At 46.6% G+C, this 27994-nt stretch overlaps 1 protein-coding gene across 2 annotated transcripts; it reads right to left on the minus strand.

Moving 5' to 3' along the window:
* Window positions 1–16: 16 nt before the first annotated feature.
* Window positions 17–27994, minus strand: TIMELESS (timeless circadian regulator). Of its 2 annotated transcripts, none has more exons than XM_045071850.1 (29): window positions 27883–27994; window positions 14995–15154; window positions 14691–14844; window positions 14456–14570; window positions 14297–14359; window positions 13694–13795; window positions 13357–13512; window positions 12984–13117; window positions 12692–12779; window positions 11248–11424; window positions 10571–10788; window positions 10226–10329; window positions 9768–9937; window positions 6330–6464; window positions 6080–6231; window positions 5295–5392; window positions 5083–5203; window positions 4767–4968; window positions 4368–4513; window positions 3681–3766; window positions 3477–3591; window positions 3303–3388; window positions 2934–3076; window positions 2594–2768; window positions 2445–2513; window positions 2202–2320; window positions 1006–1231; window positions 779–883; window positions 17–639 (listed from the first exon to the last, which is right to left on the minus strand). In XM_045071850.1, the coding sequence occupies exons 2-29, from the start codon at window positions 15089–15091 to the stop codon at window positions 566–568; spliced, it is 3630 nt and encodes a 1209-aa protein (XP_044927785.1). In that variant the 5' UTR covers window positions 15092–15154; window positions 27883–27994; the 3' UTR covers window positions 17–565. The 2 variants fall into 2 exon arrangements, with proteins under 2 accessions (XP_044927785.1, XP_004773193.1); XM_004773136.3 differs by having other exon boundaries at window positions 3303–3385; window positions 14995–15155.

Genomic DNA, 27994 nt, shown 5'->3' on the forward strand with positions numbered 1-27994 from the left:
AGATGGGCACATTAGATCAATGCTGGTGACTTTCAATTTAATTAAACACATTTAATTTAATACCAAACATATTCGTCATCTAGTGAGTACTGCATCCTAACCCTACCTCAACTGCTGGAATTAGGTTCAATCTGGTGTCTACGGGGTGATCACAGGAAAGAAATGAGGATGGGAGCATCTGGTGCCTTTTAAAACTGGTGCAACCCCCCGCCCCCCATCATGTCACAAAGCTCCCCATCTGGTGTTATGACCCACCTCTAGCAGAAAGCCAAAAGTGTTCCAAGGTGCCTTCTATATGTTACTCACTTCTCCCATTTGCTAAGGGGCGCTGCTAACCCAAAGAAATGAACCCTAAAAGAAGAGGAGTAAGTCTCTGGAGAGCTACTGAGTCAGACTGTTAAAACTGGGAGAAGCAAGGAATGATTGCAGAGTTGCCCACTGCTGTTGCCTAAACTTCCTGAACCCCAGATCTGCTTCTGTCCGGTAAGAGAAGTTTCTGGGTCCTGTGTGACTCTCTGAACTCTGACTTAAAAATGGTCTGCCCTTCCCCGAAGCTTCTGGCTCCTCAGTCGCTCTCATCTTCATCCTCAATCTGGAACCGTTTCTTCTTTGGGATTTCTGGAGCTCTCGACTCTGGGCCTAGGGGAATGACAGGGGTGAGAAGAGAGAGTATCTAAATACATTAAGGGGGAAGAAGGCGGGTAGTGTCAGTCTTCAGGACTGAGGAGAAGAGTGCTAAGGGTGAGAAGAAAAAGCAGATCCCAATCAGACACCCTACCTTTGCTCCTGCCCTCGTCTTCCTCCTGTTCCTCATCACTGTCTAGCAGCTGACGCTTCCTGGGTGCCATTTTCAGCTGTTCTTTTTCGCCAGCAGGCCCTTCCCCTGAAATGACCGTAAGAGGTCTGGAATTAGGGAACCGGGCCCCCAAATATTCTCAAAATACCCTATCAGCCTTTGTGGTCAACATGGCTGGTCCATAATACCCCACAGGTAAATGGTCTTACCCTCTGGGGACTCCAGGCCGGCTTTCTTTCTTCTGGCTAACAGGAGGGCCCGTAGGGCCTGTGCACGGTACTCCTTTTGGTGTTCCTCTTCAGGGCCTTGCTCTTCAGGGACGGTAGGTTCCAGTCTTGACTGAAGTTTTCCTTCCTCCTCTGGCTGACTCAAAGAAGCTGCTATCTTCCGGAGCTGGGTAGGACTCAGCTTAGCTGGAATTCTCCAGAAGGTTTCCTACAGGAGCAAAAAAATTGAAAATGGGAGTGACATGGAAGGAGCAATCTCTAGTTCACCAGATCTTGACATTTTCACGAGTAAATACGACCCCACATTGGTGGAGATCCACATCGATTGTCAATTCTACTTCTCACTTATTTATCCAATGTATGCACAAAGTCTAACACAATGCCGGAGACATCAGAAGGTTCCCAGTAAATTCAGTTGTTAAATAAATCAACAAACAAATATCAGGGATCTAAAGGTGAATGAGATACGATCCCTGCTTTCAAGAAACCCACGATCTAGTGGAAGAAAGAACCAACATACTGTAACATCACGGGATTGGAGCTACATCGAGGGAATGAGCAAATCCCAGCTGCCAAAGGTCCTACTTTCACCTCAGTGGGGGAAGGAGTGGTAGGGACTGCTTCTCTGAGGGGACAACTGAACTGACTGTTGAAGGCTGAGTGGAGGTTCAGCCGGAAGATGGGTGATAGGTGAGTATCGCCTTGTATATGTGGTTGGAGACCTCCAGTGGAGGGGCTGGCGTGATCAGCTGTTTGGAGGTATGGAAAGTAGTCCTGAAGAACGACGGTGAAATAAGGTGTGTGGGTGGCGTGGGTTTGAGGCTGTGAAGGCTGGCCCAGGCTCAGCATGCCCCCCAGAGGCTGTGGACTGTGTCCCGCCAACAGCACAGAACCACCCAGTGCTCTGGACAGGGGGGTGATGTAATAAAAACCGTACTTTAGGAAGATAACTTGGGGGGCAGCATGTAAGGTGGAACAGGGGACTAGGGGATCAGAAAACATGAACAGGATGCCTTGTGCAGGAGCCTTAGTCAGAGGTGACCAGTAAGGAGGTCAGAGACGGCAACTGCAACAAGGAGGAAGAGATGTACAGTTAAAAGAAAAAGAGAGAGAGAGAGAGAGAGATGTACAGTAGCAGCAACACGCCCCGTGGCCGGAAGTGGAACTGGTGTTTTTACCTGCCCAGAGGCAGGAGGCCGAACCCCTAGCTTGCGCAGTAGCTGTTGAAACTGCTCATTTTCCATCGCTTCCTCGTTTTCTTCTGTCAGCGGCACCAAAGGCACTGCCTGGGAGCAGCCTAGGACGGGGGCGGTAGTCATGTGGTGAGAGTCAGAAGCTAGAACCGGTCGTCCCTCCCCAGGGCCAGGTCTCTGGCAGCCTCCAGTACCCTCAGCCCCGAAAACCGTCCTCTATCCACTCACCATCCTCTTCTCGATCGTCTGCTGCTCGAATCAGACAGTTCTGGAGCCACAGAAGGGGAGCAGAGAAGCCTATGGCAAGGAGGGAAGCTTAACATTGGCTCATGCTGCTAACCCCTCCACTGGGACACGTCTCCAGCCCAAGCGCTCACCTTCCTGAGACAGGCTTTGCCCAAGGGCTTTGGTTGAAAGGACTGAGCTACCCTGGGCTTGCCCTGCTTCTGAGTCCTCCTCTTTCTCTTCACCCTCGTCGCTTTCTTCCTCTGGCAGGTTTCCTTCTTCCAGATCCTCCTGGCAAACATCTTTCCGGGACTCCTCTCCGTTAGGCTAAAATTCAGTGGGGGTGGGGATGGAGCGGAGTCATATGGAAACTGAGGGTACCCGGCCAAAGGAGCCTCAGGCAGGAAGCATGCAGGTGAGCAACCAGTGAGGAGCACTTGGGGTGGGGGCGATGGAGAGGGAGGGCCTGCAGAGCCAGGGAAGGAGCATTACCAGGCTGGAGGGCGCCAACTTCTTGCGGCGTTTCTTATACAGCTCCCGCCGCTCGGCTACCACTCCCAGAGCCAGCAGCTTATCCACGATCCGGGCCCGTGAGCGTCTGGCAGTGATATTCTTCATGATATGACCCAGCACATCTACAAAGAGGGAAAGCGTGTAGAGCGGCAGCGGGGAGGGAGTAGTGAAGGAGAGCAGAGGCCTTTGGAAAGAGGCAAACTGAGTGAATTACTCACAAATGACACCACAAATAGAGTAAAGGGAAAGAAGGGATGGGATAAGCCTTCCTCGGGACTAGGAGGCAAGGGCAAGACAGGGACAGCTCGGCTCCCATCTCAGAGGCTCGGAAGCCGCCCCATCACTTACCATCTGAGTCCTGGAACTCCTCAAAAAGCCGCTGCAGCTCTAGCTCCTGATCTTCCGTCCACAGTACAATATGGGTTCCTTTCCTGCTTAAGGAGGTGTCAGTGGAAGAGTGGGCCCCAGAAGCAAACGGAGGACCCCTTATCTCAATGCCCCCCAGAGCATATGAGCCTCTACCTCTGGAAGTCCTTGACGCTGTCAGCCAGTCCCAGCCGTACCAGATGGTGGATGACCTGCTTGCGTGTTCGAGGCGTTTTCAGCTGGGCCAAGATGACGTCCACCACATCCTGACCTAAGGTGGAGGGGGAGTGAAGCAGTAAAGAGGGGTCCTAGAGCTCCTGCTGCTCACTGCAGTAATCTTCAGATCTCAAGGACTCATACCTTCCACATCCCGATGAGCAAGGTACAGTTCCTGAAGCTGGGCCTCCTCCTCTGGGCTCCAAATAGGGGGTCTGCGACTGGAAGATCTAAACGGGGCAAGGAGAAAGAGAGCATGTAGGATGTTGGCCCCGAAAAAGGAGACCACAGGCCCGATCTGGTCAGCTCTAAAAGGAACAAGGGCAACGCAGGGAACTCAGAGAAGCCAGCTAGTGGATGTCTCCGTGCGCTTCCTTTCCCTCATTGTCCTTCCACTTAATGAACCCAAAAGTCAAATGAAGAGACTTTCCGAGTTGGGCCTGTGGAATCAGACACTGCAGGTGCTCAGTGGATATGGAAAAAGGAGAGGAGCTGAGTTCCAGGAAAAGAGGGCAAACAGTTCCACGAACCCTCATAGTTGCCCGGCACATTTTGGGACAGGGCATATAGGGACTTTCTCCAAAGAGCCAAACCCCACTGACAACTGACTGCCCCCCACGAAGGCGGGTGAAGGAAGGAAACCAGAGTAGAAAGGAGACTTAGGATCCAGTCCCATTTCCTCTCTTGAGTGGTCTCAGGGAAAACTTGAGGGCTTGTTTTTTCACCTATGAAAGGGGAAGTCCTACTAACTGATCTGCAAGCTCCTCCAGCTTTGACACTCTGTGCCCGTGTCGCCCACCATTGCCCATCCTTCCCCATCTTCAAGCTCACCCGCCATCCAGGGAGCCATAGCCCTCGGCCATCTCTCGAACCACAGCTGTGTTTTTCCAGAACAGCAGCTCCACAAAGGCTTTCTGGTTGACGGCAGCCAATGCAAAAAACTTGCCCAGGATGTACTTGGCGAAAGTCACCAGCTCCTGGGGAAGAAGGAGGCTCCTCTGAGACCTCTGGCCTCAATGTACACATCAACCAGACCTTCTAGGTACTTTCTCTCTATCTGTCCCCAGCTGCCCCTCTTCCCTCCTCCTCTCTTCCAGCCTCCCTCAATCTGTCTGCCTACCTCCTCACCGTTCTGTCACCTCTCAGCACGCTTTCTCTCCTGAAGACTATCCTTTGTGACCCTAGAACTGCCCTAAGCCTCTCGGTCCCCACTGCTTGGTGTGTCCTCACTTGGTAGGCCCCAGCGGCTGGGTCACTAAGCACACGGTTGAAGAGGCAGAAGAGCGAGAGCTGGAAAAGCAGGGCTTCCATCTTGAGGTCATGGGCCAAGCGGTGCAGCATCTTGACCAGGCAGTGGTTAGTGTGGGCGCTGTTCTGTCGGTAGCTCCGAAGCAGCAGCACATAGGCTCGCACGACAGCTGAGCTCGCAAAACTACACCGAGACGGGGAGGCAGAGCAGGCATCAGCACGAGAGGGGTGCCGCTCACCCTCCCCGCAGCTCTACGATCTCCACCCTGGGGCCCAACTCTGTGTGCTCGGCCCACACCGTTTGAGGTAGTCCAGGAAATTAAATTCTTTCTCTGACACCTGGACCGCTTGCAGCTCTTCCTCCTCTTCTTCCTCCTCCTCCTCTTCCTCTGCCCCTTGTTCCTCTGGCCCCTGCTGCCCTATAGGAAAAACGAGACTTATCAGGTCTCTGTGACACTGGTTCCGGAGAAGAGCTGGAAGGAAGGGGATGTGAAGAAAGTGGAGACTCACGGGGGAGCGGGGCACCAAGGATTTGTTTCAGCAGCTCGATCTCTTCCTCTGCGGAAATGTCTTGAGAGCCAAACACATCTCCTTCTGGCCATACCTCCCTGAAGCACAGAGGAAAAAAAAAAGACCTTCGTCAGCGGAGAGTCGGAGTTATTATTTGAAGTGGGTGAAGAAATTTGGACTCAGCTCTCATCTGTCAGCCAGAAAGAGAATGCAAACTGTTACCTCAAGGATGAAACAAAGACTCTAGGGATCAGCCACACTGCAACCCACACCATAAGAACAAAACACAAGCAATCTAAATGTGTCACAATCAGTTGAACAAATGTACATTTCACACTGCCATTAACAATTATGGCAATATGTCTCATGAGAAACCATGCTCACGATAATACTGAGAAGTAAAAAAAAAATACTATAAAACAGTACGTACAATATTTCATTCTTGTCAAGGCAACTCTGTATGTCTATAGATAACACAGGAGGAAAAAGATGACTCATCAAAATGTTAAAGATGATTACCTTCAGCCAATAGAATTATCTGTATTTTCTCCCCAATTAACTGTGCTCGCTGAAATTTCTCAAAAATAAAATAAAAACTAAAAACAGACCCCCCCAATAAGCCAAATGAAATTGCCCAGGACTCAGTGCTCAGTACAGAGCCCCTGTGCTTCTCATGGGACTTCTCTCTTTGGAAGACAAAGAACCTTGGACCACAATGAAAGCCTCCCTCTGCCTCCAAAAGCCCAGGAGTTGGATCCAGAAGGATGTGGGGGCAGGGCTCTTACCGGGCAGACCTAAGGAGGGCCAGGGCCTGTGGGGCCTGGCCAGCCAGGAGACAGTCTTGGATCCGCACCATGGCTTCTGCCCGCTGCTCTTCCACTGGCACCTCTGAGGCCGCGTCAAAGGGAACCACGGAGTCCAAACTGAGCTCTGGATCCTAGAGTGGGATTAAGGCTATGGGAACAGAGGAGGGAAACCCAGACAGCCTACCAGCACACTACCCTAGGGAAAGGCAGGGTTTCTGCAACTACCTACCTGGGCACAGCACTGAAGCTGCTCGGCCAGGGACAGCCACATAGCCTCTAGTTCCCCTGCACTAGAGGGGACATCTCCAGATGCCAGAGGCTGATCTAGGACCTTCTTTTTCTTCTTTCTCTTCTTTCGTTTGTTCTATGGAGAAAGAACTGTTGTTAGGATGGCTGGAAAGCTAAGGAAATGTTTTCCTGTCAATGTCTTCTCCATTCATTCATTCATTCATTCAAGATCTGAATTAATTAATTCAATAGTCATGGAGTGACCATGTGCTATTCATAAGCAATAGGGAAGCAAGAGTGAGCGGTCTACTTCCTTGCCCTTGAGGAGCATAGTCTAGTGGAGGAGACAGGTGTGTAGACAGGTAAAGTATACTACAGTATGGATAAGACCTAGAGTATGGCTGGGCATAAAATGCCAGAGCAAAACATAGGAATAGTACTTGACTTATTTCTTGGGGTCAGAGATTTCCCCAAAGCAGTGATATCTTAAGCAAGTTTACAGAATGAACGGATTTGCTAAGAGGATATGAAATTGTATATGAAAAGGCTTTGTAAAATGCAAAGCCCTATGGAAACATAAACTGTGTTTTTTTCTCCTGAAAAGCAGGAAAATGAGAGTCAACACCACACCCCTGCTCCCCCAAATCAAAGCTGTGAACCAGTTTGGGGCATAAATAGAAGGACTAGGAGGCACTCGAGGTTCACGCTCTATTCAAGAAACTCATAACACACCAAAGGTTAGGAACATGAGCTTCGGAGCCCGACAGATGGGGACCTAAGTACTGACACTAGCCACTAGCAAGACCTCGAACAAGCTGCTTCACCACTGTGTGCATGTGTCCTGGCAAGACTGCAAGGATGACATGAAAGCCTTAGCACAGTGTCTGACACAGAGTAGATACTCAATAAACAGTAATACCAGGGCGCCTGGGTGGCTCAGTGGGTTAAGCCTCTGCCTTCGGCTCAGGTCATGATCCCGGGGTCCTGGGATCGAGCCCTGCATCGGACTCTCCGCTCAGCAGGGAACGTGCTTCCCCCTTTCTCTCTGCCTACTTGTGATCTCTCTATCAAATAAATAAAATCTTGAAAAAAATAACAAAAAATACAATAGCACCTAGCATTTCTGATAATGCAATAGAACCCTGAATGTAAAAATATCTTTTCTCAAGGTCTCACTGGTACTACTGGCCCTTTTAGGTCCAGTTCTGACCAAATTTTAAGCCATAGCAAAAAGAATTACAGGAAAATTTTTACAAAGCAGAGTGCCTGAGTCTCCAGGATACAAATTCATTGAGATTTTCTTCTTGTCTTAGACTTTATCATTTTTTTTTTAAAGATTTATTTATTTATTTATTTGACAGAGAGAGAGAGAGAGAGAGAGAGATCACAAGTAGGCAGAGAGGCAGGCAGAGAGAGAGGAAAGGAAGCAGGCTCCCTTTGAGCAGAGAGCCCGATGCGGGACTCGATCCCAGGACCCTGAGATCATGACCCGAGCCGAAGGCAGCGGCTTAAGCCACCGAGCCACCCAGGCGCCCCTACCATTTTTTTTCAATCAAGGTAAGTGTATTCTTTAATCCTCATCCTTCATTTCCCCTAACCCCCCACCCACCTCCTCTCTGGCAACCATCAGCTTGTTCTCTGTAGTTAAGAGTCTGATTCTTGGCTTGTCAGTCTCTCTCTTTTTTCCTTTGCTAATTTGTTTCGTTTCTTGAATTCCACATATGAGTGAGATCACATGGTATTTGTCTTTCTCTGCTGAATTATTTCACTTAGCATTATACTCTCTAGCTCCATTCATGTTGTTGCAAATGGTGATTTTATTCTTTTTTTAAAAATTTTATTTATTTATTTGAGAGAGAGTGTGTGAGAGTGGAGAGGTCAGAGGAAGAGCAGACTCCCCGCCAAGCAGGGAGCCTGATGTGGGACTCAATCCCAGGACTCCAGGATCATGACCCGAGCCGAAGGTAGTTGCTCAACCAACTGAACCACCCAGGCACCCCGATTTCATTCTTTTTTTTATAGCTGAAATATATATATATGTATATATATACATACATATATATATATTTCATTCTTTTTTTATAGCTGAAATATATATATATATATGTATGTATATATATATATATATATATATATATATATATATATGCCCCCGCCCCGCTCCATGGGGAGCCTGGTTCTCCCCCTCTCTCTGTCACTCCTCACGCCTGTGCTCACCCATGTGTGTGCTCTGTCAAATAAATAAATAAATGAATCTTTAAAAAGAGGGAAAAAAACAGTCACATGCTCCACTGACTGAGCCAGGAAGGCACCCTTTGTCTAAGGCTTTTAATTTTTTATTTAATTTCAGGCTTCTTTTTTTTTTTTTTTTTTTTAAGATTTTATTTATTTATTTGACAGACAGAGATCACAAATAGGCTGAGAGGCAAGCAGAGAGAGAGAGGGGGGAAGCAGGCTCCCTGCTGAGCAGAGATCCTCATGGGGCTCGATCCCAGGACAGAGGCTTAACCTGCTGAGCCACCCAGGTGCCCCTCGTTTCAGGCTTATATTATAATATCATCTTAGGGATCTGGCAATGACATGAGCAGCTTGAGTTAGTCTAACAGTTACTAATACAGAATGAGATTCTAGACCTCCTGGCTTTTTTTTAAGATTTTATTTATTAAAAAAAAAAAAAAAAAAAGATTTTATTTATTTATTTGATGGGTTGGCAGGGGACAGCACAAGCAGGGGGAACTGTAGGCAGAGGAGAGGCTTCCCCACTGAGCAGGGAGCCCAATGCTGGCCTTGATCCCAGGAACCAGGACCCTGGGATCATGACCTGAGTAGAAGGTAGACACCCAACCAAATGAGCCACCCACGTACCCCTAGACCTACTGAGTTTTAACTTAGGGCTCCTTCCATGTCACTACAATGCTTCTGAAGTATAACCAGGAAAGATCACAGCATAATTACTAAACTCTAAAATTATGAATCCCGGGTGCCTGGGTGGCTCAGTTGGCTGGACGGCTGCCTTCGGCTCAGGTCATGATCCTGGAGTCCCAGGATCGAGTCCCATAGCAGGCTCCCAGCTGCATGGGAAGTCTGCTTCTCCCTCTGACCTTCTCCTCGCTCAGGTTCTCTCTCACTGTCTCTCTCTCAAATAAATAAATAAAAATCTTAGAAAAAAAAAATAAATAAAATTACGAATCCCCAGGATTTATATGCTTTGCACATAATAGGTGTTTCATAAATATTTCCTGTGAATTAAGATATTTACATTACATTGAAGATTAATTTAATGAAAGCAGGAAACTGTATTAGACTCACAGAGGCAACATCAGCAAATCCCTTGACCAATAGTTCTCACAGGTCAGCTCAAGCTACAGAAATATGAGAAGAGTTCCCTGTTCTCTGCCCCTCCCTGTGACTCTTTCCACATCCCAGGGCTGTCCAGTACCTGCACAACCAGGTTCCCACGGCTCCGACAGAACCGCTCCAACATCTTGAGGAAGAGGTGAGTGGTTTCCACCAGGTCACGAAGGAAAGAACGTGGCTGGCATCTCTCATCAAACTTTCGGAAGAGTGCCAGGAAGAGTTCTCGGTACTCCATCACATAGAAGATGTTGTCTAGGAATGGGGAAGAGAAAGGAATGGAAGGACTGGTCTGGAAACTTTGGGAAAGAGAGAGAGACGGATGAAGCTGGAACTGGAAAGAATGAGAATATAGTCAAGAGATGGGAAAGGCCAGGATTAGAGACCAGGCCAGGGCCTTACTCTTTTTTTTTTATTTTTATTTTTTTTTTATTTTAAAGATTTATTTATTTGACAGAGAGAAATCACAAGTAGACAGAGAGGCAGCCAGAGAGAGAGAGAGAGGGAAGCAGGCTCCCTGCTGAGCAGAGAGCAGGGCCTTACTCTTGATGATGCGGCTGCTCTCCCTCACAGCCTCGTCTGGGGACATGTCCATCTCATTCACTGTGGCCAGCAGTTCCTGATAGGCCTTCAGTGCCAGGTGCATCCTGGGAGATGAGGTGAAGAGGAAACACAGAGGACAATTTAGGAAGCTGGCCCGTGGAAACAGTACCACTCCTACCCGTTCCAAAAAATATTTCATCAAAAACAGTAACCCAGCCTGTCCTTTCTCCCCAGCCTAATCACCTTAATCCTGAAACAGCAAGGAAGTACCACTCAGAATTCAGGCACTCAGATTCCCAGCCTGGCCAAGATGCCCACTTTGACCCCAATTCTTGTCCCACTCACCGACGTGCCCAGGAGGCAGCTTCCTTGCGGTCAGTCAGCATCATCTCATAGTAGTTGGTGAGGTTCTGCTCAATGAAGTGGAAGGTACGGACACTGAGGGTCTCAGAAACCAGGCCTGGCCGGAAGGAGGCAGCTCGGTTGAAGGCCATGAAGAAAGCCAAGGACCACATGTAGTAGGTCTCGTCATGCTGCTGAGCCTTCTCCCGCAGCAGGTGATCCTGATGTCCAGGAAAAAAAGACCACGTCATGACTCCAGGGCTTCCAACTTTTTCCTCATCTTACAGGATGATGGGATAGACCCTGGACTCCATTGTAACATTGTAATACTGATTCCAGGATTTGCAATTTCCAGCCCTCTCTTGTTCTCTCCAGGTCTTTCCTCTTCCTCTGGGAATTTCTCTAAGCCTCTTTTTAAAATTTTTTATTAATTTTTAAAATTTCTTTTCAGTGTTCCAAAATTCATTGTTTATGTACCACACCCAGTGTCTAAGCCTTTTTAAAACAGCCCCAATAACCCACTCCTCCCAGCATTCTCACCATCTCTCAAGGGCACCCTATACCCCGCCTGACTACTAGTCTACACTCTGGGATCAGCCTCCCATAGGCTCTTCGCCAGGTCCCCTTCTTACCCACCACCGGCCCCATCACCTCTCTGTTCCACCTTCCCAGGCTCTCACCTTCACTGAGCCCATGAGCCGGTTATAACAGTTCTCTAGGAACTCAGAGCAGAAGTCTCTGAGGAAGAGTCTCACATTGAGGGCAGAGCGGCGCTGAATGGACAGCTCCCGGGCAGCTTGGCGACGTTTAGGCACCCTTCGGGGCTGCTTTCCCAAATCTGAACTGTAGTTTCGGAGCTAGAGGTGTAGGGTGGGGAGGTCAGAATTACTTCCCACCACCACCTTCCCCCTGCAGCTTTTTCCACATTCCTACAATTTCCTCAGAAGAAGCTCTTAGGGGTGCCTGGGTGGCTCAGTTGTTAAGTGTCTGCCTTCAGGTCCGGTCATAGTCCTGGGGTCCTGAGACCAAACCCTGCATCAGGCTCCCTGCTTGGTGGATAGCCTGCTTCTCCCTCTCTCACTCCCCTTGCTCGTGTTTCCTCTCTAGCCGTCTCTCCCTCTGTCAAATAAATAAATAAAATTGTTTTAAAAAAAAGAAAGAAAGAAACTCTTAGAAGGTTCTCTCCCTCTGGTACTAAGTGAAGACATAGATAAAGACAATAATGCCGGAGGCTCAAAAATTTTTCTCCTATTGTCTCTAACTTTCTTTTTATTTTTTAAGATTCTCTTTCTTTCTCTTTCCTTCCTTCCTCCCTCCTTTCTTTCTTTGTTTTAAAGATTTTATTTATTTGAGAGAAAGAGAGGGGTGCCTGCATGGCTCAATTGTTAAGTGTCTGCCTTTGGCTCAGGTCATGATCCCAGGCTCATGGGATCGAGTCCCACATCGGGCTCCCCGCTCATTGGGAAGCCTGCTTCTCTGTGTTTGCTTATGTTCCCTCTCTAACTGTGTCTCTCTGTCAAATAAATAATAAATAAAAACAAAATAATTTTAAAAAAGAGAGAGAGAGAGAAAGAGAGCACACGCGCAAGAACAGGGAGAGGAGCAGAGGGAACTGGACAAGTGGGACCCCTGGGATCATGACCTGACACTTAACGGACTGAGCCATCCAGATGCCCCCCAAACTTTTTTTTTTTGGAGACAGAGAAAGAAAGAAAGAGTGCACATGTGAACAAACAGGGAGGAGGGCCAGAGGGAAGGGGAGAAGCAGACTCCACACTGAGCGGGGAACCCAATGAAGCACTTGATCTCAAGACCCTGAGATCATGACCTGAGCCAAAGGCAGAAGTTTCACTAACTGAACCACCAAGGCATCCCTGTCTCCAACTTTCTAAGCCCAAGAACAAAGACAGTTTACTTCCAGAGATGCTTGCTTACTTTTATTTCTTTTGTATGATTTTATTTTTAAGTAATCTCTACACCAACATGGGGCTCAAACTCACAGCCCCGAGATCAAGAGCTGCATGCTCCACCGATGGAGGCAGCCAGGCGCTCCCTCGCTTACCTTCCTTCAACTCTCACCCTTAACTCCACAGTGTTCCCACCCGGGATAAGGAGCATACTCACGTTGTGGAGACCTTTGTGAAAGATGAGGTCCCTCTCCCCAATGGATTTCAAGCCTTGGACAATGTAGGAGCCCCCAAATCGAGAATGCCTGCAGTAAAAACAATAGTCCAGGGTGATTCCTCAATTCTCTGGAAGCTTTATCCCCATTCTCTCTCATCAGCACATCAGAGCATATTATGACTCCAAAATGTTATCTGGTCACCACACTGTCTTAGCCTTTGGCCCAAGCCCTCAGCCTTCCACACTGAAGGGCTGGGGACAGAGGGAGGGCACCTCCCTGTCACTCACTCACCTGTTGCCTCGCTGAAGGGCTCGAGTCTTCTTTTCTGCCATCTCTCGCTGGCGTAACACCTCCAGTTCTGCCACATCCGTGCTTCGTTCCTGCGCTAAGCGTCCCTGTCCTACTCCCGCCAGCTGTTCAGGGTTCTAGATTCAGAACAGAGAGGAAGAGTCAGAAGGACAGTCATTCCTTATTCTAGGTTCAGTCCTGCTGGGAACAGAAGAGGTGAATGAAATAGAACTGTTGAAGGTAACCCATACTCAGGACATGGTCACCTGTCACCCACCTGCTCCCAGATAATTCAGTCACTGTTTCAAGAGTAAGTCTGGCTACACAGCAGAAAGTACATGGGTGAAGGGACTAGAGAAATACGCCAGGTTCTCACCTGGTCACGAAACATAAGGGAGATAATCTCTAGCACATGCAGGCTCCACTGTTGCTCAGCGGGTGAGCTGGCCAGAAAAAGAAGCAGGTCATCCAGACCACTGAGGTGAATTGCCCAGAGAAGCTGGTCATGGACACTGGCGTCATCGTCGATTCTCTGGGGAGTGAGTGATAAGGAGAGGAAGACAGGTCATTTGGTTTCACTGCCCTGCCTTGAGGTTCTCCAACTCATTTCTTGACCAAGGTTCCCCCCCTAACTTGTCAGAGGGCAGAAAAGCAAAAAAGGGCAGCTCACCTTAACCAAGCATAAGAAGGCATACAACCCCAAACCCTCTCACCTTCTCCTGATCAAGGTCAGTAGGAACATGGAGAATATTTCTGACTAGCAGCAGGATCCGTTCAATCAGCAAGTTATCTTCCTCTTGCCGCTCCTCCCAGCCCTAGTCAGATGGATGGTTAGAGGCAAAGACTCCCTGTGGAAGGCAGCCAGCATCTACCCTCGCTAAAGGGCAGAAGCCCAGAGAAGAACCAGGATTAAGGGAGAAAAGAGGGGTGCCTGGGTGGCTCAGTGGGTTAAGCCTCTGCCTTTGACTCAGGTCATGGTCTCAGGGTCCTGGGATTAAAGCCTGCATCAGGCTCTCTGCTCAGCAGGGAGCCTCCTTCCCCCACTCTCTCTGCCTATTTCTCTGCCTACTTGTGATCTGTCTCTGTGTCAAATAAATAAATAAAATCTTTTAAAAAAAGGGGGGGGGAGGATAAAATAGTACAAGCAGTCCTGAGGCAGCCAGAGACAATGGACGGGACCATGTATTGCCAAGGACTAGGACCGTATCTCCAAACTCCACTGTCCTGACAATGACCAGCCAGCCTGGTGCTCTGCCTGGAGGAGGAGCAAGGCACTAAGAGTCTCCTGGGATCCTGGGAGGTGGACCCTCACTCACCAGCTGCAGCAGCTTATACAAAGTTTCACTGAGGACTCCAAAAGCCTTCTCACTGGCAAAGGCCTATAAAATAGGGGAAGGGACCTTAAGTGGTACCCACCCTCCCTTTTCCTACCGCCCCCAACTTTGGCCCCAGGGGGCCCTGAAGGAGAGCCTCACCTCTTTGTAGGCCTGCAAGTAAGCTAGCACTTGCAGAAAATGGCGCCGGAAGCTAGGCTCCTTGGGCACACTGCCAAAACAGAGCAAGGCTGGTTGTGTCAAATTCACCATCAGCCTGGGGAGACCATGAAGGAAGGAGACGTTCAGTTTCCTCACTGGGGTCAAACGATTAAATCTATCAGTTCAAACGCCAAAGGCTGGCACATCGTAAAATGGAAAAAGCTGGGGAACCAACCTGATAACAGCATCAAAAAGAGGCTTGTCCTGGCAGTGCTGGGTAAGCATGGGTAGAAGGTCACTCTGCAGGATCTGGGCTGCCCCCAGCTGTCGCCGCACGTCGCGAGTATCATCCTCATGCCTCAAGTACCGGATCAAATCCTTCACACTCTCTTCAGGGACAGAATAAACACTTACAAGAACCCTGGAAGAAGCTCCATCCTGGCCCCCAGGCTACCCATACCCACAACTGGAGAAATTCTACAGACCTCTGCAATTCAAGCAAGTTTTTTTTTTACCTGTTTCCTCAAAAAGGTACTCACCTAAGCAATCTGGTTCCTTGTGGTAAGTGTCTCCCTCTAAGTACCCAAGGGCACTACACGTGGCTAGAAGTTCACAATTCATCATGTACAAGTCCATACACCAGTGGAGCAGCCGAGAGAGACAGATGGTAGGTGGAGACAGGACTCAGCAAGGAGGAGGCCTGTAGAGACAGGGAAAGGTAACACATGGAGGGTCCTCTCCACGAAAGGGAGAGGGGAACAGAAGAGGACCCTAATGCTCAGAGTATTCTAAACAAGGTCCTCAAATGCTTCCCTTTTGTCAAAAGTACCAAAAGTCTTATGCCTAGTTCTAGGGAAAGCTTAAATGAAGGCTTCTACCTCATCAAAACCAAGGAGACCCCAAGCCTAAGAATTAAGCATCTGCTCCATACTCTAACTTGGATCTAAAACTATGGAAACAGCCTGTTTCAGAGTCAAGGTAATATATAGAAAGAAGGGCTGGTCAGAGAAAGGCTGACACTTTCAACCTCAGCGAGCTCCGAGCTCCGTAGCCTTCTGGAGGAAGGGTGGGGCAGGGTGGGATGAGCTTCCCTCTCCTTTAAGGCCCCTCCACCTACCACAGCCCCGCCACACACCCTGTCACAGCTCTGTGTACCACAAGAGCTAAGAAACACAATGATTCATTCTACTTAGGATCTGACATTTCTAGGAGTCCAGAGGCTTCTGAGGCACTGGGGATGCAGAAAGTTCCCTCACCATCCTCCCCAAAGTTACTCTTAAATTTTGGGGATCTTAGTAGAAGCTAGTGTCTAACAGAATAGGTATGGAAAAGAACTAAATAGAAACTGGTTCTCAAAAGAACCATCTTCCTTTTCTAAAGCTTGTCCCTTTTGATTAAGATCCCTAAACCCTCATCAGGTAATCAAGTAGGCGGAGATCCTGAATCTTGGATGTTTCAGAACCTGACCCTAATAATGCAGACACACACGCACACATTATATTCACTAACCTGTTCCTGTGGAAAACTGGGAATGTCCTCAGTCTTGTCCCCTTGGCATATTCAGCTACACTGTTCTCAGGCCTTGGCAGCTTCCTCTGAAAAGACCTTTCCCTGTTCCATATAGCCACCTCTAGCCCCTGACTCCACCCCTGTTCCCCAAGAGTAAATGGGTAGTGTCCAAAGGACTAAGGTTTAATGCCTGATGTTATCTCCTTGCATTTATGTAATTGGTCTGCTTCTCTAGGCTACATGCTACCCTTCTACCCACACACAGTGCTAATCTACTTTCTGAACTCTCAGCCCAGCAAGAGTGAGCCTATAAAACACTGAAGGACTAGAAGTCTGAAGGGAGACTTCTGTTCAGTGCCTTCTCTCATGGGACCTGTAGCTCCTCAGACCTGAACTCCAGTGTGGTAGGTGCAGTGTGTGGGATCTCTGATTCTCCCGAGACACATCCCGCTTTTTCAGATAGGTCACTGGCGTGTTTACATACGTACACACACGGACACGTGCACACACACGCACACACACACACAGACTGCATACTTCCCTGTCTGCTCTAAGTGGCAGCCTAGGGAGCTGACAAAAACAAATAGAACAGTCTATAAAGATGCGGAGTCAGCACATCCTCCTCAAAATAAGAGCCAGCATCACACTCTGGTACTGAAAGGTGTGACAGGATAAAGCCTTCTAACAACAGAGACAAAGCCATGTCTGGGGGCCTCTAAGACATAACCTCATACAGTCCTAGCTCCCCTTCCCCGATATCTTTGTAGACTGTAGACCAATGTGATGTAAAGATTCAGTATTTGTAAAATTAGCCCCAACAGAGTACTCAGACGTCTGCTTTCAACACTTTACCTGAAAGGCAAAAATGAGCTAGTAACAGCTACCTGCTACTTGGCTATCGAACTAAGAAGGGAAGGGGAGAGGAGATGGGAAAGGAGCGGTCCTTGCAGACTTGAGATGGAAAGAGGTTATGTAAGAGACCCAGGACTGCAGATTCTAATCCCCTGCAGGTTTGTTTTTATCCCCCGCTGCAGTTCTGACAAAACCAGAGAGCAACAGGCAAGGCAGAGGAAGAAATGGGTCAGATGACCTAATAGAAAGCTCTCTGGTCATGAAGCAAGCTGGCAATGTTGGGCCTGTCCATTAGCACTGCAATCAAACAGCTCTCTTACGCATTTCAGCCATTCTGGGTGGAAACGCGCTATTAGGAAATCATCCAGAGACAGAAAACTTAAATAGTTCACTCTTCATTCATTTAACGAGAAACTACTCACTTTAACTGTCTGGTCTCATCTTCCTCTCCTAGACCACTTATACTCTGATTGTCTTGTTCTCCTTTACTAAATATTGGCTTATGGATTTCTGAATGCACTCAATGTCTTTCATTTAAGAATGACTCGGTAGGAACGCCTGAGTGGCTCAGTCAGTTAAGCTGCTGCCTTCGCTCAGGTCATGATCCCAGGGTCTTGGGATTGAGTCCCGCATTGGGCTCCTTGCTCAGCAGGGAGCCTGCTTCTCTCTCTGCCTCTGCCTGCCATTCTGCCTGTTTGTGTGCTCTCTCTCTCTGATAAATAAATAAATAAAATCTTAAAAAAAAAAACCATTGGGTAAAAACTAAAACAAAGAACAGTACAAGGGTCACAGGGTAGGGTCAGGGTCCTGGCTTCTCTTCCTCCCTCTCTGTTCTTCACCAAAGCAGAGTCACAGAAAGGATGCTGTGACAGCCATGGAGGTGCCCGCTCGGAGATTTCTCATCAAGAAAGAGCTTGTCAGGACGCCTGGGTGGCTCAATCACTAAGCATCTGCCTTTGGCTCAGGTCATGATCCCAGGGTTCTGGGATCCAGCCCCACATCTGGCTCCTTGCTCAACAGGGAGCCTGCTTCTCCCTTTGCCTGCCACTCACCCTGCTTGCGCTCTCTCTCTCTGACAAAGAGATAGAATCTTAAAAGAGAGAGAGAGAGAGAAAGAGAGAGCTTATCATTCAGCTGCAAAGAGCGTGGCTTGCTGACAGCACCTCCAGGATCCACCCCAGCTCTGCGCTTCCTGGGCAGCCCCTCAGCGAATGATAAGCACAGGGGTCCTCAGGCCCAACAAGGACCCCTCTACCAGTCAGTCCTTGCTTCTGAGTTTCTCCCTGGCTTGGCCAAGACTGGCCAATCAGCTCTGTGGGCTGAGCCTCTTGCTGCCCTCCAACTTGCTCCCGCCTTGATCTATCACAGCACTCCTCACTCCACTCAGCGCCTGCTCCCCAGAGGCGCTGAACTGACAGACACCTACCTCACTTCCATTACATGGTTACTGTATTGTGAGAAGTTTGTTAAGTTATATCACTGCACGTTGTAAACGCAGATGAATACAAAGTTAAAATAAAAATCAGTGGTTCCCAAGCCTCATGATTTCATGTACCAGTGTATGTCCCCCCCCAAACTGGAGAACCCATCTTCACTGGTAAAGATAATAAAGATAGGGATATTAAAAACAAACAAACAAACAAACAAAAACCAAATACTTTTTAAAAGCCCCACTAACATCTATTAACACCAGTGTTTCATAAAAGAAAAACAGCTTAACACACACACAAAAAGTAGATATTATATAATCTCAGCTATGCCCTTTCCTTTAAGGTACGTAAACAAGTCTTAATGAAAAACTCCCTACACTGTCCTTCTTTTTCTCATTTGACTTCAGACTGATAGAAATGTTATTACAGAACAGTACTGTTCTGCTCACTGGCACTTAGGAATCATTGATTTATATATTTATATAATAAAAGACGGGGCACCCGAGAGGCTCAGTTGGTTAAGGCACGGCTTTGGCTCAGGTCGTGATCCCGGAGTCCTGAGACTGGGTCCCCCCCCATGGGGCTCTCAACTCTGTGGGGAGTCTGCTTCTCCCTCTGATCTTCTCCCCTCTCATGCTCTCTCTCCCTCTTTCTCCAATAAATAAATAAAATCTTTAAAACTAAAATAAAATAAAAGTCGTAAACCAGCCCAACAAAAGGAAAGTTCCCCGAGGACACGGTTTCATTTTACTGTTTATTGCTGTACCACTCAAAGCCTAGAACATGCCTATACAGAGCACGTTACATATTTGCTGAATGAATTAATTTTGAATTAACAGATTATCCTGGTCATAACCTCTGAACCAGTGAGCCCATTTTGGAGATTATAACCCAAGAAAACAATTTAAAAAAAGAGAGGAAAACAAAAATAATACCTCTTCCTAAAACATTTTAGTTTATAAAATGTTTTCATAGCTTTATTACACTTTGAACCTCACAACAGTCCTAAGTGATAGATACAATCATTTCCATTTTACAGATGAAGAAACAGGCTCAGAGAGAATGAACATTTCAGGAAGATGTTTATGGATGAGTTATCTTTAATGGTGAAGGCTTGGAAACAAGTCAGGTATCCTAACCCTGAGGAACAACTAGGAAAACTTGATAATTTCAATAAAACAATATGTCATGTAAATAAAAACTAACTGCACACTAAAATTCAAAAGTTTATATTAAAAAATGGCACATAGGGGCTGCCTCGGGGGCGAGGGGCTGACTCTTGATTTTGCTCCCTGCTCAGTGGGGAGTCTGCTTATGATTCTCCCCCTCTCTCTGCGCCCCACTCATTCAACCCACTTGTGCTCACGTGTGCTCTCTCTAATAAACAACCCCCCCCTTTTTTTTTAAAGATTTTATTTATTTATTTGACAGAGAGAGATCACAAGTAGGCAGAGAGGCAGGCAGAGAGAGAGGAAAGGAAGCAGGCTCCCTTTGAGCAGAGAGCCCGATGCGGGACTCGATCCCAGGACCCTGAGATCATGACCCGAGCCAAAGGCAGTGGCCCAACCCACTGAGCCACCCAGGCGCCCCCCCCCCCTTTTAAAAGATTTTATTTATTTATTTGTCAGACAGAGAAAGAGAGTAAGCACAAGCAGGGGGAGCGACCAGCAGAGGGAGAAGTAGGCTCCTTGCTGAGCAAGGAACCTGATGCACAGGATTCAATCCCAGGACCCTGGAATCATGACCTGAGTTGAAGGCAGATGCTTAACCAAATGAGTCACACAGGTGTCCCAATAAATAAAATCTTAAAAAAAAAAAAAAGGCTTAATTCTGATGCACAGATGAGAGAGTGGGATTTCCTATAGTTACCCACCCCCCCCAAATCCTTTCCTCCTACAAAGAAGGAAAAGGAGAAACCACATGAGCTATTTTCAGGCTTGGACAGAATAAACAGAAGTCTGTAATTTCTCTTTGTTCTAAAATAAGAGCATTTGATTACACTTCCTGGATTTTCTTTTTTTTTTTTTTTTTTAAAGATTTTATTTATTTATTTGTAAGAGAGAGAGAGTGAGAGCGAGCACAGGCAGACAGAGTGGAAGGCAGAGTCAGAGGGAGAAGCAGGCTCCCTGTGGAGCAAGGAGCCCGATGTGGGACTCGATCCCAGGACGCTGGGATCATGACCTGAGCCGAAGGCAGCTGCTTAACCAACTGAGCCACCCAGGCGTCCCACTTCCTGGATTTTCTGCTTTGAAAGCAATTCCTCCCATGTTGCCCCTTTCACTCACAACAGAGGCAAAACGGGAAAACCATCCATTCTCGTTTGCCAAAGAACCAATAGAAAAGGAAGAAATTCCTTTTTTTTTTCCATTAATAAACTCTTGGATAGGTTTTTTTGTTTGTTTGTTTGTTTTGAGAAATGCAGCGGTTTCTGAACTGCTGGATTTCATAGATGTGTCTTTAATTTTTTTTTTTTTTGGGGGGTGACTAACATAAGGTTGCATACTTCACATTTTGTAACTTAAGGATACTTACACACACACATATTGCTTACTCTAAAATGGTTCAGCTGCTGTGGAAAATAGGCAATTCCTCAAAATGTTAAACACAGAGTTATCCTAAGACCCAACAATTCCACTCTTAAGTATTTATCTGAGAGAAATAAAATGTACGTCCACACAAAAATGTGTACATGAATGTTCATAGCAGCATTATTTATACTAGTCACAATGTGGGGAAGAACCGAAATGTCCAACAGCTGATGAACAGATTTTGTGAAATGCAGGGATAGACAAGAAGTGGCATATGTACAGAGTAGATATTTGGCAACAAAAAGAAACAAAGAGCTGATACATGGTACAACAGTGATGAAACTGGAGAACATTATTTTTGGTGAAAGAAGACAAACACAAAAGGTTACATAATTTATGTTCCATTTATATGAAATGTCCAGAATAGGCAAAAGCATAGAGACACAAAGTAGATTAGTGGTTGCCAGCGCCTGGGAGAAGGAGAGATGGAAATACAGCTGGTACAAAGTTTCTTTAGGGGGTGATGAAAACACTCTAATGTTAGTGCTATTGGTTCTACAACTCGGTGAACTGTACCCTCTGCAAGGGTGAATTTTATGGTCTGTAAATTATATCCCAATAAAGCTGTTATGAGAAAATCCCATGCAATTACTATATATCTTATTTTCCATTTAAACATTAAAACAACAACAACAACAACAACTAAGAATAAAATCTCAGGATAAAATACAGACCATTGGGTGCCTGGGTGGCTCAGTTGGTTAAGCAACTACCTTCAGCTCAGGTCATGATCCAGGAATCCCGGGATGGAGGCTCCCATCTGGCTCCTAGCTCCACGGAGAGTCTGCTTCCCTCTCTGACCTTCTCCTCTCTTACAGTCTCTCTCACTCTCTCTCTCTCTCTCAAATAAATAAAATCTTAAGAAAAATAGAGTCCATTAAATTTGATAAACCAGAATTTATGAAAAAACTAACTATATTTTACTTTCACAGTTCATCAGAGACAGATGGGAACCTTGTCAAACACCTTAGAGCCAGCAGACCTGGACATTTAAAGGGATTTTAGTTACTTTTCCCACTCACCTAAGTACCAAGTGGTTCAGAGGAAGCACTATTCCTCTGAAACATACTTGCATACTTGTAGGCCTCAAAATGCAAGAACCAAATAAAAGCAAAGGATAAAATATTAAATACATGTACTATTGAAAATAGAAAATTAACTCACTTCTTGAAAACAAAGTAAACCCAAACAAAAAACTCTGCCCCAAACCAACTCTAAGAACCAGCTCTGAGAATCATTAGTATGAACAGAATGACACTTGGCATTTGGATTCCAGTTCTGACCAGTACTAAATTAGTGATCTTGAGTTTATGGCTTAACCTAAAGCTCAGTTTCCTTATCAGTCTACCGAGAAGATAAACAGGAATATTTAAATGCCATCATACATGGAAAGCAGTGCTTCTCAGAGCATGACATGCAGACCACTGCTGGTCCACAGTCTGCATCAAGTATAGACATGAAGCGTAAGCATTTAGAACATCTTACAGGGGCGCCTGGGTGGCTCAGTGGGTTAAGCCTCTACTTAGGTCAAGTCATGATCTCAGGGTCCTGGGATGGAGCCCTGCATTGCTCTCTCTGCTCAGTGGGGAACCTGCTTCTCCACTTCTCTCTGTGCCTGCCTCTCTGCCTGCTTGTGATCTCTGTCTGTCAAATAAATAAATAAATAAATAAATAAAAGAACATCTTATAGCACGTAAGAGTTAATGTTTGTTGAATCTAATAATTTTTTAAAAGATGCATTTCTTGAGGCGCCTGGGTGGCTTAGTGGGTTAAAGCCTCTGCCTTCAGCTCATGGTTTATGATTCCAGGGTCCTGGGATCGAGCCCCGCATCTGGCTCTCCGCTTGGCAGGGAGCCTGATTCCTCCTCTCTCTCTCTGCCTGCCTGCCTCTCTGCCTACTTGTGATCTCTGTCAAATAAATAAAATAAAATAAAATATGCATTTCTTTATTTGAGAGAGAAAGAGGGCAGGGATGGGCAGAGGGAGAGTCCTAAGCAAACTGCACTGAGCACAGAGCCCAACATGGGGCTCCATCCCATGACCCTGAGACCATGACCCAACCTGAAACCAAGAGTCAGCCACTCAACCAACTGCGCCACACAGGCTCCCCTTGAATCTAATAATTTTAAAAACTCTATATAATTCTGTATTTTTTTCCATGTTATTTTTCTAGTAATTTAATTTAGTTTAGGTCCTGAGTATCGCTAGATTAGATTACTCCACTGCTTCCTAACCTAACCTCTTTCCCTGCCTTAGTTACTAAGTCTTTTATAATATGGTTACCGGATTTGACCATATAACCACTCTACCTAAAACCCTTCAATGGATACATAAGAAACTTCATAATGATTATCTCTGGGGAAATTGGGGGGCGGATGTCTGGGGTAGGAGAAACATTTATCTCATTTGTCTTTCACTTTAGCACTATTTGAATTGTTTATCATTAGTAATTAAATAGTTCCAGTGTTTTACAAAAGTGTTTTTAGAAAAGTACTTTATATGTCAATTCTAACTCAGTAAAGGCGGAGGTGGGAGAAGAAAGAAAGAAAAGTACTAATTTTTTTTCTTTTTTTTTTTTTTTTTAAAGATTTTATTTATTTATTTGACAGACAGAGATCACAAGTAGGCAGAGAAGCAGGCAGAGAGAGAGATGAGGAAGCAGGCTACCCGCCGAGCAGAGAGCCCGATGCGGGGCTCGATCCCATGACCCCGGGATCATGACCTGAGCCGAAGGCAGAGGCTTTAACCCACTGAGCCACCCAGGTGCCCCAAAAGTACTAATTTTTAACACCTTCGTGGAGGTGGGGGGGGGGAACCTACTTGGTCCTTTACCAAGATAGTTTGAGAAGCACTGATTGCTACCAGGCACTTAACTGAATGCTGAGCACAAAGTAGAACTCTCAAAATGTTCATTTCCTCTCTGCCTATTGGACTCTATAATCAGCCACTAAATGCTTATGATGAGCCTCCAAAGAGAAAAGGTGCTAAAGGAACTTAAGAAATGTAGTTGTAGAAACAGAACCCGCCTAATAGAAAAGGGATAATATAAAAGACAAGTCAGGATAAGATCTAAGGAAGTGACACTGAAAAAAAGTTTTCTGAAAAACTAGGGCTCTTTTCAGGTAAAAGTGGTCAAGGAGGTTTGGTCAGAGGAAGTGTGACTGGATTGGGGCCTTCGAAGGTTCCACAGTGTCCAGGCAGCTGAGAGGAGGTGGGGAGTTTAGGTAGAGAATGACCAGAGCAAAGGCCAAGAGGGAACCACTGTGGGTAACTGAAACCGACAGGACAGCAGTAGAAAAGGGGGTTGGAACTGACTTTATGGGACAACCTTGTCTTTGTCTACCAATTCAAGGATTTAAACAAAAACCAAGAAGTCATTGAAGATTTTTGAGCTGAAAAACAAAATGATCACACTGGGGTCACACAGGCAGTATCACATAACCTGGTAGTGTATCACTAAATATCATTCTCTGCAAAGGGTCAGTCTTTTTCCTTTCATTACATTCAACCCTGCAAAAGATCCCAACCTCAGTTCAGTTCAACCATCCACTTCCCAGACTCTTGAACTTAGGTCTGGACTCAGACTTGCTGAAGAAAACCAAATCCTGCAGAATAATACACAATTACTGTGTACTCTCCAGCCTGACCACAGCCGTCAGCCTGGCCCAGCCAATCTTTTTTAGTGTTCCTAGGCCACTTCCTCTTCTCTTTCCCAAGGAACAACTGTTTCTAGCTTTCACCATTATCCTCAAGTCCCTCTACTCCACTGCTTCCCAGACCTTTTAGCTGGTGTCTCTGCCCCCTTCCTCTGAGGAACTCAGTCCATCATCAGACAAAGAACTCTTTCAACTTTCTCCACCCAAGCCTAAAAACGTACATATTTCAAATGCCCACCCAGAATTCTTTGCTTCTAATCTAAGCCCTCCATTTGTGATTTATCAATCACTTCCTGTCCCTTAGTTGGTTGTTCCTCATTTCTTTTTTTAAAAGATTTTGTCTTTTGCCGGGTGGCTGGGTGGCTCAGTCGTTAAGTGTCTGCCTTCAGCTCAGGTCCTGATCCCAGTATCCGGGATCAGGTCTGCATCAGGCTCCCTGTTCAGCGGGAAGCCTGCTTCTCCCTCTTCAGCTCCCCCATGCTTGTGTTCCCTCTCTCCCTGTCTCTCTCTGTCAGAAAAAAATAAATAAAATCTCAAGAAAGAAAGAAAAAGAAAAGAAAGAAATGAGGGAAGAAAGAAAGGTGGATATGTAGGAAGGAAGATTTTTATTTTTTTTAAGTAATCTTTACACCCAACATGGGACTCAACACACTGAGATCAAGAGTCTATCAACTGAGCCAGCCAGGTGCCCCAGTTGTTCCTCATTTCTCATTTGTTTCCGGTCTTCTTTATATTGGCCCATATAAGTTGCTCGAAGCCCTTCCATCTCAGGGAGGAAAAAACCCAACATAAGACAAAACCTTTCCTTAATGCCATAAGCTACTCTCCTTCTCAAGCACAGGTGGTCATAGGCCTTGGTCTTCAGTTCTCTTCTGGTCTTATTCTACATAGCCTCTTTGGGCAAACTCATCCATTCCCACGTCTTCAACTACCATCTCTGAGTCATTAGCCAGCAAATCTCTACTCTTGCCATACTGAGGTCCCATGGTATCAATCTCACATTCCACTAATGAATAGCATTCTCCATTTTTATGTCTCACTGATACCTCACATTAAACATGACCAAAATGGAGTATCTTCCCCCTAAATTTGTCTCTACTTCTATTCTGGATCTCTTTAGGGACTGACACTCTCTACTTGGTCATTCATGTAGGAAAGCTAGGCGTCATCCTAGATACCTCAAGTCATTAACTCAGGCTAATTCTACTTCCTTAACCTCTCCTATCCAACCCCTATAAACCCCCCCTGCTACTGCCTTTGTTCAGACCCTGAATATCTCTAGCTTAGGCTACTCAACCACTTCCTAACCTCCTTTTCTGCTTCCAGTCTTGTTCCCTTAAATCTATTCACAGAATGGTTACTAGATTTGGCCATACAACTATAACTACCCTGCTTAAAACCCTTCAATGGATACATAAGAAACTTCATGGTGATTGTCTCTGGGGAGAATGACGGGGGCGGGGCTACAACAGAAGGAAATATTTACCTTTCCTTTAGTACTATTTGAATTATTTACCACAGCATACACTACAAAACCAAAGTTTCAGCAGCTTCAAATGCCTACAATACAAGGTCCTTCATAATCTCCCTTGAATTATTTACCACGGCATACACTACAAAACCAAAGTTTCAGCAGCTTCAAATGCCTACAATACAAGGTCCTTCATAATCTCCCCTGCTGGTTTTTAAGTTGCTCTCTCAAGTTACTCTTCTGTCTTAAATGCGCTAGAGTCTATCCTTTCATCTATTAAGATTCAGCCCAAATTGTACTTCCTCCCAACTTTTCCATACAGAAGAAGAGACCTCTCTCTCCTGTGTGTCTACTTTGTGCTGTAAATATACTTCCATCATGATATCTACAGATCATGTTATATGTCATACTTAAACAGATTGTTTGAAATGTCTGTCTCTCTCCCTTAGCCTTAGATTCCCTGAGGGCATGAAGTATTTCTTTCTCATCTCTGAATTTTCAGAGTCTAGTTACAGAATCCAAACTTACATGGGGTTGGGCTTGGGCAAGAGTGTTTTGAAAGTGCTCATTGGTGATTCTAACTCAATCTCCTGTTAATAACTGATCTAAATTATAAACTCCTTGAGATCAGGAATCATTGTGGCCAGCACAATGTGAATGATCAAGAAATGGTTTTTAAACTGGAATGGAAGCAGACAAGTCCTGAAATTGAGGGAGGAAGTGTTGGAACTGGAGATTTGGAGGCATCAGAATACAAGGTGTGTGAAACTGTGGCAATAAATAAGCTTACTCAAGAGGGTCCAAAGTGAGAGAAGTTAGGAAGCCAGTGCTGACTTGTCACCCAGTAACTACAGAGGACTCATTTACATGTGTTTTTCCATCTAGACTGTGAGTTCCTTAAGGTCAGGAACTCTATCCTATTCATCTCTGTCTACCTGTCGCTGAGCACAGTGCACAGCTTAGAACTTTTTACTAGGCTGTATCAGTGACACTAACAGAAGGAGGTACAATACTTCCAGAACACAAAGATAGAAGTGACTACTTTGGCCAGGGCAGTGGGGGGCCAGAAATAGAGGTTTTCAGAGGGACAAATGAGCTCAGTCCTGAAAGAGAAGTTCATTTGGCAGAGAAGTAGTTCAAGTGGAGGGAACAGCAGGAGCGTAAGGCATCAAGGACCACAGGCAGATACACCCCTTCCATGTAGCTGGGATTCGAGTGCATGACACAGGAAAAATGTGGGCGCTTCAGAAAATTAGTCTGAGAGGATCAGACTGTGAAGGGCCACGGACGCCACCAAAGGATTTAAACCTGACTGTGGGGGACCAGAGGGGAGTTTTAAATTTAATCTGAAATGACCAGATTGACTTTGTAAAAAGGCAACCAGTGGCAGCACGAAGGGCAGAGTAAAGAACCAAGACTCGGGGGAAGGAGCTTCATTAGTAGCTGACAGTCCAGCTCACAAACCCAAGCAAGAGCTGTATCCTCCTAATGCCTCCCACCCGAGAGAAAGGAGCTAAAGAAACGAGAAATCCATTCTATAAACACCCAAGATTTAAGTCAAGCGAATTCCAATTTCCGACTCCTGCTTGGCGGGCTGCATCTGTTTCTTCGGGTCTGAAGAGGATGGAAAGTTCCAAAATGGAAATGCCCGGGAACCTTCTGTTCTACCTGAGGGGTTCCACTCCATCCAACCCATCACAGTCGCACCACTGCACGAGGACCGGCTGTACAGCCGAGCGCGGGGCCAACACCGCGGCACCTACTGAACTCGGGGTGGAATTGCGCGTGCGCGCCTATCGCGCAAGCCCCGCCCCCTGCCTTGAAAGCCGGTGGCGGGAAACCAGACGCAGCACTTCTCGAGGGTGCCCCCACGGTTCGGAAAGGACGTTGTCCGGTAGAGCCCTCTCTCCCCCACACTCACCCGTTCCCGGCCGGTCCTCAGGATCCCTGCGGAGCCAGCGGCCCTCAGGGGCCCGGCCGCAGCCTTTCCGCCACCCGACCCGGCGGGACCAGTCCCCGCCTGCGCGGGGAGT

Source organism: Mustela putorius, unplaced genomic scaffold, assembly GCF_011764305.1.
Source record: "Mustela putorius furo isolate JIRA1106 unplaced genomic scaffold, ASM1176430v1.1 tig00003988_pilon_pilon_pilon, whole genome shotgun sequence".
Classification (NCBI taxonomy): Eukaryota; Metazoa; Chordata; class Mammalia; order Carnivora; family Mustelidae; genus Mustela; species Mustela putorius.